Source organism: Apis cerana, linkage group LG12, assembly GCF_029169275.1.
Source record: "Apis cerana isolate GH-2021 linkage group LG12, AcerK_1.0, whole genome shotgun sequence".
In the NCBI taxonomy this organism is placed as follows: Eukaryota; Metazoa; Arthropoda; class Insecta; order Hymenoptera; family Apidae; genus Apis; species Apis cerana.
In genome coordinates, this window is record NC_083863.1 from 128,550 (window position 1) to 146,798 (window position 18,249).

Here is an 18,249-nt window from a genome sequence, read left to right on the forward strand (position 1 = left end):
AAAGTCGTTAGTCAGGCTCGGGGAGGAGGAAATCTGCTCCACCGTCACGTAGGGAATAACGAGCCGTTTCGCGTGGTGGTGGTGGGAACGGAACGCATGAGTTATCGAAATTTCACTTTAAGTTGAATCCGATTCCTTCCACGATAAAGTCGACAATTTTCGATCTACGTGCCTCTACGTTCTCTCTGTTCGTCGCCAAAGGTAAAAGAAAGAGATTCAAAACGTTTGCTCTAGCTCGGATCGTGCACGGAGTGCACACGATAGACAGACAGACGGATAGATAGATGGATAGATAGATAGGTAGACGTACAATGTGGCCGCGCGTGGCGGAGACGGAACAACGTGTACACGTTTACGAGGAATGTACCTGCGGACAGATGCCGTGCTCCGAGTCGAGCTTTCCGAAAGCTGTGCACGTAGCCACGAGCAGATAGAGGCGGCCCGTAGCTTGACTTGGCAATGATCGCCAGCCGGTGACTCTGCCACCCATTAACGGACACGTGTCTCTATCTGGGCTTCGGACTCTGGAATACCGAGATTTGTCACCTGTAATGCCTTTCTCCGTTCCACTTCATCCTTCGCACGTAGCCGAATCCTGCCGGAACATTGTCGCGATACATTCTCGACGAGTAACCGGATTATTCGTATCGAACAATTTTCGCCACGATGGAGGAACGATAGGTTAATTTTCGACGATAGCGCGTTACACGCTTTTGCACGATGCGATTCGTGAAATCATTGTTACTTGGAAGCGAAAGAAACAAAGGGGAATGTTGGAAAAATACGAGGGTGGTAACGTTCCTTGACTTATACCACTGAAAACAATCGAATTCGCTTTGCAACGCGACGCCCCCTCGCCCCGGCTCGACTCGTTGATTTTGCTACGAGATAAAGTCAAATATATCGCGGATAAAAAAAAAGAGAGGGGTATTGATCAACGCGAGATTTTTCAATCGCGGCGTATAAATAACGCGCGAAACGTATAAAGCATCGCGTAACGAACGGTTTTAAATCGTGTAACGGGTCGTGTTTCATCGTTGCGAAACGTTGGTTGGATAGTTTATCGAAACGAAATCGATTTAAATCATTGTAAACGTATCATCATTTGGGATAATATTTCAAAGAGGAGGGAGGCGTAGATTTCGGGGGGAGAGGATGCTTTTCCAAACGTACTTTTCCATTCGGAACGTAGATTCGGAGGAACGAGGTCGTATTTCCTGCTCGTAAACTTATTGTTATCGTGGTAACAATATTGCGAGCACGTATATTGGCGGTTTAATGTTATGCGTTCGCAAATAACAGCGTGATTCATTTTAGCGGGTAGAAGCCCGCAGTGGTTTGTCAATGGCTCGATAGCGGCGTCGCCGCTCGGCTGTTCCGGTCATTAAAACTTGATCCATCGAACTATTTGTTCGTTCGTGCGATCCCGAAAGTCTCATTTTTCACGATATCGCCTGCCCGACGTGCCCCTCTCGTTCACATTTTTTATGCGCCTAACCATGCATCATCGTAACGACGAAAGCGAAACGCGCGACGGATAATTCACGCGCTTTTCAGTCTCGCGCCCAGAGAGATCCCTCGATAAAAAATCAGTTTTATTTCGACCGATAAATATTTATAATTCGCGATATATATTTCGCGTTCGTAAATTTCCCACTATTCCGATCGCCATTTTAACGCCGATCGAATTCCCGATATTAATCGTTACACTGAAACTTGATTTTCTCCGTTTCCCACGATTTTTCGAAACTTTGAAAAAGTTTGCGTGAACGGGGAGGATCTTTGGAAATGTAATTGAATCTTTGGAAAAAAGAGGAAAAAACGCAAACTTTCGACTCGTTGCGAGTCGAACATGCTCGTCGACACCGTTCGTATTTTCATTGTCATGCAAAAGTGCGAGCTTATGCTCGATGTGGAGCAATTCGGCAGTCGGTTGGACACAATAGGGCGGACAGTCGGCACGGTACAAAATATGCAAATTCGACGGACGTCGGGAACGGGCCGGCAAAAACAATAAACGCGACCGATTGCATGTGTTCATACATCGATGGATCCATAAAAATATCCGCGCGAACACGCGTCGAGTTTGGTGGGAGAGACGGAGAGGCAAAAAGGAAGGAAGAAAGACGAAACGCCACGTGGTGCGAGTGGCTCCGTTATTTCGCGACGTACGACTATTCCATACGCTTTTTATGCGGATTCATCTCCCACCGAATTCGCCAGAGATTCGTCTTCGTCAATTTTCCAGCAATATTTCTTATTATTCCAATATACCATATGGAGATTCTAGAATTCGTGGATTAAAATGGAAATGGATATATTTATCGGACGAGGATCTTGCAGTTTCCACGAGAGGTAGAGAGGATCATCGAGATAAAATATATATTTTATTTCGTTATGTTATTTCGTTATATTAAGAAGAGAAAAATAATGTATTCTTTTCTTTTTCAGTTCGATAAAAATTTATTGGAGCGAAGAAATATCAGAAAGTTAATTTTCGACGTAATTTCTTTTTATTGCCCTGCTGTGTATTACGTTGCGTGTTGGTGGACGATCTACGTTATCGCGACAAGTCGTAACGATAGTTAAACTACAATTCTGCGAACAGTGTTTTTCGTTGGCCTGTGGCGTTCCGTTTGCACTGGCCTCCCCAAAAGTGTTTGCTCGGAGCACGGTTTCTCCACAGTTTTCACACTCTGCTCTAACACTCTGTTCTAACTACTTGCACCTCGTCGCGAGTTCTGTCGGAACGCTGTTCACCAAACTTTTCTTTCAACCAACTGCCCACTCTGCGATCCCCGAGTAGACCGTACTATACCGCGTGGAATTCCTGTCCGCGTATAATGCACGGACGAGTTTAAACCGCTGAGAAGGTGTTTGGATTAAAGGACTCGAATCGATGCGGCGAAAAAATACGAAATTTCCATTACCAAGAAGAAATTGTGCGCTCTACGCGTATTCCTACCGGATGCTTTTCTCTCTTGCTCCTGAAAGAAAGAAAAAATTCTCAAGAAAGATATTGATCGTAAATATCGATCGGTAGAATGGGGGAGTGCGCGTATATTTTTAATCCTAATTTACTTGAAACGTTCTCGATCGTAAAACGAGCGTATATAACGTGTATATTGTAAATTATTCTCGAAACACGCGAAAATCGAAGCTTCGTCACGTTCATCGGCGAAGAAGAAAGTAATTTAAAATTGTCGTTGTTTCGTATCACGAAGATAATCGTTTTAAAAATAATAATCGAACGCTCGAACGCGAATTTTTTCTTCTGTGTATAAAAATATACGCTAATTAATTCCATTTATAACCATTTATGGATTGTATCTATCGATTAGTTAATTAATAATAATCGAGAGGAATATTCTGTACAGGTTGCATCGTGAACGTGGAAACATGAAATATTCAAGTTCAAATATTGTACATCATGCATGAAATGTATTTGTAAAATGTATTAATTCGTAATAGACGCAGGAATATTTGAAAATATTTTTTTTATCGATGGAATTATTATATTCTGGGAGAAAAAAAAAAGGAGAAACGAAAAGGAAATTGTTTATCGGATTCTCTACACGGATATTGTAGAGATATTATTCGTTGGAGAATATGGAACACGAGAAATAAAAGAAAGGGGAAAATCAAGCGATAACCTAAAATATCGTTTTCGCGATATCTCGCGAAACACAAACAATTTGCCAAAGTTGATCTCGTTGTCTACATGTTCGGCATTGTATCGGGGATACTCGTTCCCATTTCGCCGGAACGTTTTCCTTCGCAGCTGCAAATGGTATGACGAACGAGAAACGATCGACGAGAAGACGCGAGTGAATTGGAAGGAAAAGGCATAGTCTCTTGGCTCGTGAGGGTGAGAATAAAAATGGCTTAGATCAAGGATAGAGAGAAGCGAATCGTTGCCTCGTCCCGCGGGGCGATTTGACGGGGTCTCTTCCTCTCCTCCTCTCCTTTTCTCTCTCTTCTCCCACTTTCTTTCTTTCTTTCTTTCTTTCCCTCTTTCCTTTCCCTTTTCTTTTTTTTCTTTTCCTTCTTGCTCGTTTTCTCACCGGCCATTTGCTGGCGTCGCTTGTAAATATGAGCGGTCCTTCATTCGGACAGAGAGCAATAGCCCTAACAACGTCTTCTTGCCACCGTGGCGTGGCCCAAGGCCGTTCTCGCGATGGCAGTTTTCCTTCGTCTGGGGAGTACACCGCCATTCCTTTCTCCGGATACCAGTCTGCGGAAAGTGAGATCGCGGCAGAAGAAACGACTTGGAAGGAAAATACGGCGTGGACAGGAAGAGGTAAAAGGAGGGAGAGAGAAAGTGGAAAGAGCGCGTCCCTCGACAATCAACGTCTATGGCGCCGCGCCATCCTTCTTCTCCTTTTACGCGGTGTCGTAAAAGATGCTTGTTACGAGCGACGAACGGACAAAATGACGGATCGTAATAAGTTCTCGTCCCTCCTTTCGGTGGATTGTAGGCCACTGCGCCGGATTCCAAGGACACCGTGCCCTCTCGTCAACAATTCGCCTACACATCGCTATTGCGTTCCTCTTCCAATTTTTTAATCGTTCCATTTTTTCCCCCATACCGTTTCATTCCGATTTTTACGTTCGAACATTCTCCGAGATTTCTTCTTTCGGCAAACTCTAATCTTTTCTGGTCTTATTATTGGCGTTACCAGAAAGCGTATATTTTATTACGTAGAAATTTCATCGCGATATCGATAGTGGGCGATCCACTATCTTTCTGCCGAGAAAGAACCATTTTTATTTTACCATTTCCTTGCGACCCGTGTATTTTATGCATTCTTTATTCGATGCATCTTTTATTATTTTCCTCGTAAATTTTTACGTAGATACTTACGCGAAAGTAGCGAAATTTTTGAAAAATCACAACCTTCACTATCTTTAATCGCATCGAAATGAAAATGTCACGGATCACGTGATAGAAAGGATTTTCGTAGGAAAAAAAAAAAGGAAGGAAGGAAGGAAGGAATTTTCGATCTAGAAATTTAAAGATATCTGCGCAGCGTTTCGATACTTTACCATCCATTTACCTTTTATTTCTTTGGCAAGTTTGGTTATCAGAAATAAGCTGAAAGTGGTGATTTCGCGAATATAGCAGGGGCCCCGGGGCTATACTATATATATATACGCGATCGTCGTTCGTGAGCCGGTATAAATTGCAGGGCTCACTTAGCCGGCCAAATTTATTCCAATCCCGTAATCCGCGCCTATTCATACAGATGCAAATCGGAGAAACGTGTGCCAAATTCGTACGCATCCTTCTGGAAACGAGATACCTCCCGTGGACCAAGAAGGATAGGCTGTACGGTGGAGAGTAGTCGGTGCAGGCTGTGTCGAGAATGAATTAACGTGACCCCTAGTTAAGAACGGAAAGACCCGGGGTTACGTGGAACAAGGAGGAATTGAGGCGCGCGCGTGTGTGTGCGCGCGAAGGGAGGGGATGGAAAATGAAAGGACAAAGGAGGAAAATGAACAAGGATGGCCAGTGTGGTACGAAGCATTGTAACGGTCCCTTTGGAAGCGAACCTTTGGGCTTTCGAACCTACAGAGCGTCACGATATACAGAGTGCACGCTAGTTCTGACCGTTCGTGAATTATTAAATGTCACAATTAAATGCTGCGGTAGTCATTAAAGCGACAGAATTCGCGTTGCTACCACAGTTTGCCGTGGTGAAATATTAAGCCATCAACCGGTTCGTTATAACAACGAATAAATGACAGCGGACCTTATTGCGCTTTCGACCGTTTGTTTCACGTACGCCATTATCGCCACTAGCGTAAACCCGTGTGACCCCCTCGTTATGCAAAAATTCACTCCACAAGACGATCGTTAAGCCGCGATCCACGCTCCTCCGCGTCATTAATAACGCGTACGTTTTCCAAATAACGAGGCACGGGAGAAATTAGAGGGCGAAAAAATTCTTCTCCGCTCGAGTGCGAAGGATACGAATTCGTTGTCGAAGAAGGGGAAGAAACGAAAGGAAATTTCTAAGAGACATCGATTCGATCGAGATAAAATTTAACCTATAAACTAGAAACGAAAATTCACCTACCTACCGTACCGGATACGAATTAAGTCGGCGTTACACACGCGAAATTTCTCCCGGTTAGAATTTATCGGCATGCCAATTTGGATAAATTAAGTAGGTACCCGCCCACCCCACCCCTCCCCCGTGGGGAGAATTAATTTGGCAGCCAATCCAAACTCTACCGGTGGAAAGACGAAGGAGTTACGGGTGGCTGTAAGGCGCGTTTTCATCGACACGCGGGATAGGCGCAACCGAGATGTCTGGGGAAATGAAGCTATGCGGGTCGGATCCGTTTCATCTTGCTGCAAATAATTTAATCCAGGCTAAATACATATTTATGTCTGCACATAGGGGTGAGCGCGTACGTAGCTAGGGAAGGTGGTGGTATATAAGCCAGGTATCTGGCTTAAGGATACGCGCCTTCTTGCGTGTATATATATAATATGTATATATATATATATATATAACGCGCTATGGGGAGGAGACAGAGACCATTAAAATTAATAAACTCGATTTCGGAGGTTAATTGAAAAGTTCGTTCTGGAGATCTCGAAAAAGAGGCGAAATCTGGAAAAATCGAGATCGAACTTTTACCCTGCCGCTTAATGCATTCTCCATCCTCGCTCGATCTTCTTCTCTCTCTCTTCTTATCTTCTATTTCCTCTTTTCTCGTCCCTTCGTTCCCGTGTTATGCCCCGCCACGGTTGAAATTGAACGCGACCATGCGTCCAGGATGCTTCTGAATATTCGAGGAAGCCTCCTTCAGGATTTCCCAGCCACGGTATTTAATTTGGCCGACGTAAGAGGAGGCTGTGAAGAACGTTGAAAGGGAGGAAAGGGAGGTGAGAGAGAGAGAAAGAGAGAAAGAGAGAAAGAGCAAAAAGTCGAATGGATCTGCATAAGGAAAAAGAATAGAGAGAAGCGGTGAAAAAGGAGAGAGGAAGAGTTGAAAGAGGGAAAATGGAAAGAGAAGAGCGTGCGAAACGCGTGACGACAAAGTCTTTGTTTAAGAGCCTCGTGGAATTTTAATAATAACTTTGCGCATTGGATATTTTTATTACTTCTCCTTGCATAAATAACTGGACTAAACTTTTAATACGTACGTCGTATTTAAGTGGAATCTTCTCTACGCCCTCTAATCTTGCTATCTTGCGTCGCATGAACGTTGTCCCTTGAATAAAAATCACCTTCAATAGTGCACTTTATCTCGAAGAATGACCAATAGAGAGAGAGAAAGAGAGAGAGAGAGAGAGAGAGAGAGAGAGAAAGAGAGAGAGAGAGAGAGAGAAATTATGGAGATAATATTCCGTTCTTTTCTCCGTTAATCAGATATCAATAACAAGAATGGATTACATCGAACCCTGTCCCAAATTGATTCGTTGGAATAATATTGTTGTTTTATAGACGGGGAAAAATTTGATATAGAAAAGAAAAAGTTGTCAACGCAGCAATGATCGAAAACGACTCCTCTTTTTTCTCCGACGAAATGTTGATCGATTCGGAGAGGTGCTCCAACCAGTTTCACGGTACAGCGTACGTCTTTAAACTCTTAGCTATTGCCGCACGTTTCTCGAGCAGTTGGCCGCGTCGCAAAGGTCGATGGAGCAGAATGGTACGAAGTGGGTTCATCGTTCCGTGCGATGCGACCACTTCGCTTATGCGCTCTCGACGGCCTTACGGATCGGGACTTTGCGGGGACCGCGGAAACGACCAAGCTTCTTCTTCCCCTTCTTTCTCTTTCACCTTAATCCTTTTTGACACCATTCGAGAAACTTTGCTACCGAAAGAAGAAGAAAAGGATCGAATCGAGCGTCCAATTCTCGCCACGGCATATCGTCCAAGGTAACGTTCCTTTTTTTTTTTTTATTCGTCGCGAGGTTTCGAGTTAGAATTTGGAAATTCGTATCGAGGGTGTCCTCGCGACGTTTCTTCTTTATTTTCGTGCCCGAAGAAAACTCGTTCAAAGACCCGTTATTTATTAATCTTGCATCCCCTTTAAAATTTATCCAGTGTACCGTGGCAACGTGTTCGGCCGCTATAAATTTGTTTGCTGGGTGAACGCGTGGATTTAATAGGTCGGTCTGAAAATCTGGTTGCCGGTAAAGGGCGATTCACCCGTGATACCTAGGCCAGCGAGTACACGGGTGAATACGTAGGCGGGATATCTCCTAGGCATCGATATTCAAAAAGCGGGAGAGAGAGAGAGAAAGGAGAGAGAATCCCTGGGATACAAGGCGGCCAATATTCAACATGGACGATAAATGCCGATACTCCCGAGGATGAAACATCAACGTTCGCTGCGCTGGCTGGCTAGGTGGCGTCGGGGGCTGCGGTTATTTGCATATTTCAATTTCCTCTGCGCAACACCGAGGGTGGTGTCGACGCGCGCCTCCAACACGTCCACACCCGCGCCCGTTGCTTACACGCGTAGTTTCCACGTTTCCACGGACGAAAGTTGGCGCAAGTCTGCGCGGAGAAAATGTCAATGTCGGGAACAAACGTTGCTCGTTGGATGCTGAACCACCCCGGCTAACCACGTGCTAATTATCCCAGTGAAAGGCTTCGGTATTGACCGATGGAACGGTGTCCGGTGTCGAGCGATTAAAAAATTTTCGAAAAGATTCGAGTATAATAATTGCATCGAACAAACTATCGTTCCTTTTATCGCCCGGATAAAATATAACATAACTATTCTCGTCTTTTCTCATCCCCGGTAATCGCTTTAATCGTTACGAGCATTTTCTAAAATTGTTTCAATTTTATTTCCACCTCGCGATAATACCTGTGTCTTTTCCGCTAATTAACAGAGAAAAGGACAAAGAGCGAAGGGAATTATAGAGCGCGATTCGTTGGTCGAGGCATTCGTAACGATAGACGGCGTTAAACAGAGTCGGAAAATAGGTGGTTAGGTTAGAAAGGCGCGTATTCCAAGTTGGTCGACTTTGTTACCAACGCGATTTAGCTTTATTAAAGGCTAATGATAATCCGTATCGGGACCGTGACTCGCTATCTCGTCGGGGATTAAAACTCGTTAAAAGAAAGGGAGGGACGGGAAACGCGATAAAAGTTGCAAATCAAATTCTTCCTCTAGGAATAATTATCGCCCCCCATCGTGTACGCGTGGTATATACAAGCGGATTTTCCGAGTTTGTTCCGTGCCGGACGCTATCGCCCGGGAACGTTTCTCGTTCCATTCCCGGTTATATTATCCGCGTTCTATTATAAAAGTCATTCCGCGGGACACTCTTCCTCGTCCATTGTACCGGGGCATTTCAATTTTCAGCCAAGATGCAAATTCCTTGTCTGCGCGAATTTCGAGCCGTCGAGACGGTGGCGGCGGCGGCGGCGTCGACACGCCTCAGGGGCTAATGTGTAGGTGCGGCGAATAGGTCTATCGCAGCCTCGTTTCGTTTCAATTCATTAGGGGAACCGTAAAATTCTAATTCCCTGGCTGCCTACCGCTCGCTCGACACCGTTTCGGTTCCGCGGCAATCACCCCTCCTCGAGTCGTTGCCCCGAAAACTTTCCTTCCCACCACCAGTCTCTTCGAATCTTGTTAAGATAATTGGACGAGCGTCGTCGCCGATATCGTTACCGATTGTTTTTTCCGATTTCGACGGGGCATCGCTCGTCGAACGGAACCATGACTGGACGCTCGATTCTTTCTTGCGTTACGAAGGGAAGTAGTGAATACTATGACGCTGAATTCGCACGGAAGATGGAACGGTATACGAATCGTTTGGATCCGTTTGGACGGGAAGATGGAAAGCAAGGCGTCTCTGGAACGCGTAAAAACGAGATGATTGGCGGAAGACGGATGAACGAGAGGAATGGAAAACTTTTTCCTTAATGAATACACGCGACGCACGAACGAATTATATTCCGTGCTCGGTTTACCCTGGAGTTTTGGGGGAACGAAGTGGACTCGAGGAGTGGTCTCTCGAGGGGTATAGGCAGACATAGGCGTCGGCGGTTGTCCATTGAAAGGGAGAGAGGAAGAGAGATAGGACAATGACGTGGAAGAGAGGGAGAGAGAGATCTGGTTGTATCGATCGGCGTCATAAAATCCATTTTATGACTTGGACGCTGTCCAGTGACTGGTGTATTAGCCGTCGCATTGCCTCGCAAATAAAACGCTCTTCTACTCTTGAACCCCCTTTAACCACCTCGCCTCACCCTTGTCGACGTCGGACGGTCGTCAGACGCCATCAACTTTCGTTTGTGTTTCGCGTCTCTTCCTATCGCTTCCCTTTTTCTCTATTTTCTCCATCCGTATGTGCCTGTTTTTGCCTTTCGTGCTCGATACACATCGGTTAAGTTTACATAGGTAAAAAAACATCCTCTTCGTGCTCTCCTACCTTTTGCCCTTCCATTTCTTCAACGCCATATTTCCTTTCTCTCTCTCTCTCTCTCTCTCTCTCTCTCTCTCTCTCTCTCTCTCTCTCGATATTCGTTTCTTTATTACACGCTGGAAAGAAGGAATTAATAATGCGCAAATACAAGAGCGCATTCTGTCGAAAACGAGAAGGTATTGCAAGATTTTCGATTCAATTATCGTAAAAAGACGTATTTACATTTTATTCCGATCGATCGAGCGGGAGGTGGCGACGTTTTTACGACGATACGTTGGAAAAAGGCGTCAAATGTCTAGACGGGAGGAAAATCGGGGAGAATTTGATTCTCGCGTGGAATCGTACGTATGCGCGTAACCGCGTTAATGTACGATATTTCGAGGGATTTGCACGATACCCGGCCGGAACAACGATAACTCGTTTTGCGCAGGATGTCGTTTTAATCGATTCGTCGGAACGATCGCGAATCACCGTGATACGCATACACCACTCTTGGTCCGAGTAGTCGTCCTACAAATTGCTCTCCCGCGTTGAGGACCAGAAATATCGGCGGCACCTACCAGTGGATAATTAATCCCAATTGAATTAATTAGATTCGCGTAACGAAAATTAAGTAGCGGCTGCATAATATAGGACGACGCTTTTTGCCACTAGGATGCGATAAATCCGGCATGAATTTGCAACGAAATAATCGAATCGCTAAATTCACGTGGTTGCCGCCACGTCGCCCGACTATATTTTCGTACGATTACGAAGCAACAAGATTCGTTCGCTCGGTTATCATGTAATTCTTAATTCTGGGAAGAGATGCGACTTCCACGAAGCGGAAACGATAAAAACACGACGTTATTCTCGAATACACCTTAACGAAGATATCTTGTTCGCGCGTTGCGGAATATCCGACTTTTCTGACGTCTCGAAAGATAATACGTCCCTCTCCGTCCCGACTCGCTTTCCCTCTTATCCTTCTCGTTTTAATGCCTCGTTACGAGTACCTCGTATCCTTTCTCCTGTCTCGAATAACTCAAATATATTATAAATTTTTTTAAAAACGGCGGGAAACGAGTTTCCTCGATTTTCCTCGATTTTCCGTCGCGCGGTAACTGAAATCAAGGACAGTCGAGATTGATAAGTCGATCTTTTCCAGCGATAAACATCGGGTTTGAAATTCGGGACGCGATCGCTACGAACACACCGAGTAATTTCTACTCGGTGAAATTCCGGGGAACGTTCGAACGTGCGTGAATAAAGAATCGCGTACGAATTTCAAGCAGCACGCGAGCGTGCTGCTTCCTTTTCCCTCTCGCCGATATCAATCCGGGAGTATAGTAGATAATAGGATCGAAGGGAAATAAATCGATGAAACGATTACGTCGTCGAATTAATTTCTTTCTTTCTTTTTTTTCTTTTTTGATCGAAGGAATATTTGTTTTTTCCAAATATTTCAAGGGAATATCAAAAAGGATGGCGATGGATCAATTTTTGTTGCAACGATGTTCGAACGAAAGAGGAGGGGAGCGTAAATTTATAATGGGACGATTAATAACGAATCTGGAATAAATCCGTGGAAAGGAGAAATAAATCTGTTTGCTCGCTTAATAATCTCAAGTTCGAGTGTCGTCACGCCAACGAGCGAGAATTCTTAATACCTCTCTTTTCAGCATTCTAATATAGTTTTCGCTTGAACCCGATTCTTCGGGAACGCTGGTAGAATCTGGCAAGAGTGGAAGTTGGCACTTGTATCCCCGGGGCTTTCGAATCCAAATGTATTCGAAGGAAGCCAAAAAAGTAGTGCCAAATAGACAAATACACCGCGATATGAAAATTAAGGGAATATAAAGTGTGTCATCGAAACGGGGCCGATTTTTCCTCTGCCCCGCCCTCCCCCTCGTTCCGAATTCCAAATTAGCGCGTTTACGAATCAATCGGACGACTCCTATCCTGCTCGAGCCTCGAAAGAGCTCGGGTGAGGTTCGTTTACCCAAGGAGAGGTTCGAAAAGAAAGGAGAAAGCGAAATCCGATAAATGTAAATTTCGCGAAAGTAGATCGACTTGCCTCTGTTGGAATTCGTATATGGCTTGCGGGGTTATCCGTAGATTTGATTCGAGGCAAAAGACAGGAAGAAGAAAAGGTCGGCCCCCTTGTTCTTGATACGCGACGGAAGCTAATTCGCCTGGAAGCCCCGCAGGGCGCACGGCTCGCCAACTTTTCTATTCCCGCTGGATATTAGCCGCGGAGAGAGTAAGAGCGTGGTGCGACCTGTCCCAATGCAATTAAGATAAGCACCGGCCGATGTTTATAAATATTTCGCCCTATTCCCATTTGCCGGCAGCGGGGGGCGAGGGATGGGAAAGTCGGGCGGCGAACGTATCCGACAGCGAAATACTTGGCGTGACCGGCCGCAGGCGACGACCCCTCGTGGCAAACTTTTCCATTCGCCCGCCGACCACCCCGCTTCTTCTTTAACGCGCCCCCTCCCCCTTCTCGCTTCGTCCCTCGCCCTAGCTTTTACCCTAGCCTCTACCCTAGCTTAGATTCGGCTTAGATTGGACGGTGTACGCCCCGAATCCCGCTCCCCCTCCCTTCCGCCGGTGGTAGACGAGCCAAGGGGAATCCAAGGGGACGCGGTTGAAAAATTAGAACGGAGCAAGCGGCGAGTGTGCGTCCTCGTCCTTTCTCGTCATTTCTGGCCCGCGACGAGGCAATTCTCCGCCCCGAGGAAGCGTTACTCCACCTGCTATCGCGTGGAAATTGCATCCTCCGAGTCTAGGGCGAGATTAAAAGGAGAGGCGTGAAACGACAAGGGGCCGAGGATCGATTCGAATTTCGCATGCCTCGAACGATGCGACGAGCTTGTTTTGTTTACTGCTCGAAACAACCCCGATAAATAGAAGGGGAGAGATTTCGCGACACGAAGGTGGTCGCGTTCCTGGCTTAACTCGCGGTGATCTCCGCCTGGGTCGAGATTAAAGTCACGGTGGTTTAATTCGAGCTTCGAACGACTATCGTTTACGTCGGTTCACGTGGGTGTGCACCGCCGGTCACGAAAATATTTTAGACACCGATGCAGATTCCATCTTTACGCTTCGCCTTTTAAACGTACTACGGTGGAGGGAGAGAAACGATTAACACGTTTCGATTCCTTCCCCGTGTTACTATTTTCGTAAAAATTGGAATTTGCAATCCGTTTAAATATTACGTTGGTAATTGTACAATAATTTGCAAGGAAAACTGTACTTTTAATCTCGTTAAGGAACGGCGAAGAACGATCGAGTAACTCGTACAACGTATTTATAGGTTGGGGAGAAAGGATGGATGAACGCGTATTCGTACTCGCGATTATCTGGAGGAGCAGTAGTTAATGGATTCCGTGTCCGTGGCCGGTGGTGATTATAGACGGATGAAGGGTATCGGGCAGTCGCGATAATGTCGCGTCGTAAATAGTAAGTGATCTTAGACCGAGTTCCGTCCACGAGTGTTGCGCCGCGCGTGCTCGCTTACATCCATCTCGGTGTGTTGAGATAGTCAAATGACGATCAGATAGGGAGAACAGGCCCTTTGAATAAATCCTGAGACCGATAGGAAGGCGGTTCCAGGAGGTTTGCTCGACAGTGCGATAGCCGATAATGGTCTGGTTCAGCCACCGACCAATTCTAGGGTTAATTACCATCGTTTTAACCCGCTATACCGGCCCCGGTTCTTAAACCGGTCCCCAGTCGTTTTGGAAAATTAATTTTACGACGGTGCGAATGCCGATACTTGCGTCGCTTCGAGCCGATTTCCAAGCCGGGGAAAGAACCACTCGATTAACTCGGTTAACTATCCGCTATTCGAATTCCAATTCCCCCTAATCGATGCGTTGAGTATCCTCGATTAAAAGGTTATCGTTACGCGGTTACGTCGATTTCGCGTATCGATAATTCGCTCGATCGATAGAAAGGAACGAGTTCCGTTTTGATTGATCGCTTTTCTGTTTTCCTACCATGTTTCAGGCTGTGCATTTCTCACCTACTATAGTCGTGACAGCGCAATCAGTGCCCAGAACGCTCTGCATGAGAAGCGGACTTTACCAGGGGTAAGTGTTTACTACGCATTTAGAACACGATTTACCTACTTTACGGCCTTCTTCCCCTCCGGTCGAACGACTCATTTTACCTGGATCACATCGCGCTGTCGCTATCTTTTCCGAATCCTTCCTGTTCCTCCGCACGAACATGTGTATTTCGAAACGAATGTGAAATGTTTACGGAAGATGAATCGGAAGAAAGAGAGAGAGAGAGAGAGAGAGAGGATATGTTCCATTTCTTTGAGATACAACCGAATGTACGATCGGATTAAATGTAATTTCTCTCTAGCTTTACATTACGTTTGATCTATCGTTCTAGTTTCAATCGGTATCGTAATTATTAGAAACGAGAAGAATAATTGTCAACTATTCGCCGCAGATTGCTAAAGATTCGTTGGGCCAAATTACGGATCGATGACAGAGATAATTGGATAAGAGTTAATCGTAAAATAACAATTGGTCGTCCGTTTCGATACTTGCCCCTCGTGGAGTACAGAGTTGATCGAATAGCCATCGAACGCGCGCGAGAGAGAATGAACCGTGCCGTAATTCCGGTACAATTCTATGCGAAAAAGGAGAAGGGAAAGTAGAGCAAGGAAATTGTGCAGTGACGTTAACGGATACTTATCGCTGGCGAGGCCGTATGGCGCTTTCCAGGCAAATTCTGGCGATTTACCCCGCGATCCGGAATATTAAAATGGGCCGGCGTGACAAGTTAATCTCTTAACGCCGAAAGGGTAGTTAGGAAGGGAATGGAGGGTCGAATGGTGAGAGTTGAAAGGAGTGCAGGGAGCAGAGGGCGCGACTCGTACAGTCCGCGATGTATCATCGGACTTTCCGTGCCTTCTACAAATGCCAGGAATGGCCATGCCCGTTCTTATTCCCGGCCAACGCGAGAATTTCGCATTCCTCTTTTCACGGTTAGGGTCGGGAAGAAACTCGTTGCCAACTTTACGCGTAATCGTGACGATCCAAGGATACTAATCAGGAGAATCGAGAAGGAAGAAATCTGTTTCCGATTGGTCCATTTTCAGATATCGTTTCCAAGATCGAGTTAAAATTTCTCCTTCAACCGGGCGTTTAATCAATTGCACGGTCAGCCGTTCCGGTCTGGCAAAGCGAAGGTATGTTCGAACGAAATGATCCGGTTCGTAGCATGTTTTCGGACGAAATGGAGCATAGTTCTCGTAAAAATTTGCATCGATCGTAGCCGTGGGGACTGAAGAGTACAAGTGCCGGCACTGAACACTGCTTAACTGCCAGAGCAGTGCCAACACGCCCCTTCCCATTATCCAACCTACCCCTTGGAAGTCCGTAGCGAGTACTGGCGTTATGTTTCGTTAATCTATCCCCGAAACAACGCAGCTCCGGTCTTGGCACCGCTGCCAGCGGAAATCGTTTTAAATGTTATGCCGAGAGATGTGCCGGGGGTTTGGCTGAGTTATGACTTTATGAAGAGGCAGACGCGTATACGGACGCACTTTTGCGCTCCTACGCCCATACGCCCGTGCACCGCCCGTTCACCGAGCTGACCAAACACGAAAGAAAAATCCTCTTCAATTGCTTCGACCGTTCCCACGAGCGTCCATCGACCGCTTCCAGATTTTTGACATTTTTATGGCCCTCCCGTTGGACGGTTTATTCTTGTAACTAGAATCTTCTTCCACGAACGATCCATATTATATTTTTATTTACCTACGTTTGAAAAAAATCTTGTTTGATTGTTGATTGATATTGGAAAGGTATTTGTTACGCGGGATCGTATTATTTGAAATTTCGGTGGGAAGAAAATTACCAATAAAGAACCTGGGAATTAAATCTTCGTAATCGAAATAAAAGGGAAGAATTCCGTGGGAAGGAGGAATCGTGGACAATCGGTCGATTCGCATTTAGGATATCGAACATTTGCCGATCGAGCGAGCCAACACGTAATATTCGAACGCACCTGAGACCATAACTCGAACAAGCAGCGAACCCTTGATAAACAGGGATCGCAAGCTGAACGCTCCCGCTGTGCAAGCAATAACAATGCCCGTGGCTAACCGGCTATACTTAGCCCATGCTTACTGCGGAAGCGATCGTTGCACGTGCGCACGCGCTTGTTCACGCTCACGCGAAACTTCGAAAGAAAGTATTTCGTATCCCGCTTCCGCCCGTTATCGCGATACTTGTAACGGATCCCGATTCTGGCGCGGCAGACTTGCAGCCACATCTTTGACGAATCGCTATTCGATTACGTCGAAAAAACATTTTTCTCGAGAAACTCAATCTTAAAGCGATGCCACGAAACTTTGTCTCCCGTACGGTTAACGATTCTCTGGATCGTTTTTCTGGAAAGTTTGCGCGTCGCGTAATGGGAACGATATTAAATTTCTCTGAAAATTAGAGTGGAAAGTACGGAACTGTGTAGATTCCGCGTCGGCTCGAATAAAAGACGCGTTGATCTCTTCTATTCTTTCCATTTGCTAAATGGAGGAATGGGCGTAATTGTTATTCGGCTCGTACGAAATTCTTGTAAAAAGAAAACGAATCGGAACAAATTTCGATATTTTTAAATCAAAGATCGAGTGTATATATCTTTTTCTTTGATATCTTTATATTACTTTACATTATGTAATATATATATAATATATATATATATAATTTTATACAGAAATGTCGGAACGTCCGCGATAAAGCCTTCCAGATTTAATTCCTGTTTATTTGCTTTGCTCGCAAGCTCGGCCTCCGTCTTGGCTGCAATGTTGGTCTAGCCGACCCCAACATTAACAGATCACCAGATGTTACTGGTGTTCACTGGTATTTTGCCGGCGACAGAAAAATTCCCATGGTGAATTCGATCGGAAATATAACTTTCTTTATTTAACTTTTTTCGCCAGAGGATACCGATCGATGATATTTGGAACGAGCGCGAATATAACTCGAATCGAAGAAAAATAAAACTTGCGACATTGCGTAAAAATTCAACTATACGATATTAATTGTGCATCGTTTCTCCTAATAGAAAAGAAGAAAAAGAAGAAGAAAAATTGTTTCTATGAATCACGAGTACGGAATACGCATCCTCGAGGTAATGGTTTCCTAGGAAATCCACTAATCGTCGGTTCTCGGCCACGGTCGAAAAGCGACGTCGAAATTCAGGATCGGGGTTAAGTAGCGAACAGGTTAGGGCGACGCGATAAGGCACGATGAAATTCAGAAGGACGGATTGACAAATTGGCGTCCCGATTTACGAGGGTGTAATTGCTCTATGGGGTTTGCCCCGGGCTCGAAGGAGAAGAAACGACGGCCGTCGAGGGTGGAGGACGCGAATTTCCACGAGGAAAACGATACTCGCGCGTACAAAGGCGGGGAGGAAAAGCGGGGAGTAAAAAATGGGAGGGTGGGAGGGAAAGAGGCGAGCGACTCGGACCGGGCATTGTTTGCATTCCTCCCTAACGAAGTTTTTGCAACTTTGCCGTGCACCTGTGCCGCCCTTCCCCTCTCCCTCCCAGCCCAATGAAATTTCCGCGATTTCCACGCTTCTCGTTACTCGTAATTCATTAAGCGCCGCGGAGGATTCACGCGCATGTAATTTCTCAGTTCGATAACATTTATCCGTCCATTCGCCGACGGTGAATTCCTTGGCCGCGGGAGAGTCGTCCGCATCCACCGGTCCGTCTCTCTTGTCCCGAGTTATTTTAATTCCGCTCTTATCTACTCGATTCTCCTTCCCAACGATACTACTCGAAAACTATTAGGATGCATGCAACAGCGTGCCCCAACAAAATTATG

At 45.6% G+C, this 18,249-nt stretch overlaps 1 protein-coding gene across 23 annotated transcripts in view; it reads left to right on the plus strand.

Annotated features, from left to right (window-relative positions):
- LOC108003954 (CUGBP Elav-like family member 4) overlaps window positions 1-18,249 on the plus strand; it is a 540,361-nt gene that overhangs the window by 41,587 nt on the left and 480,525 nt on the right. For all 23 annotated transcript variants that reach the window (XM_062082767.1, XM_062082753.1, XM_062082792.1 and 20 more), the window contains exon 2: window positions 14,402-14,484. In XM_062082767.1, coding sequence (XP_061938751.1) covers window positions 14,402-14,484 — 83 coding nt within the window. The remainder of the gene's footprint in view (window positions 1-14,401; window positions 14,485-18,249) is intronic.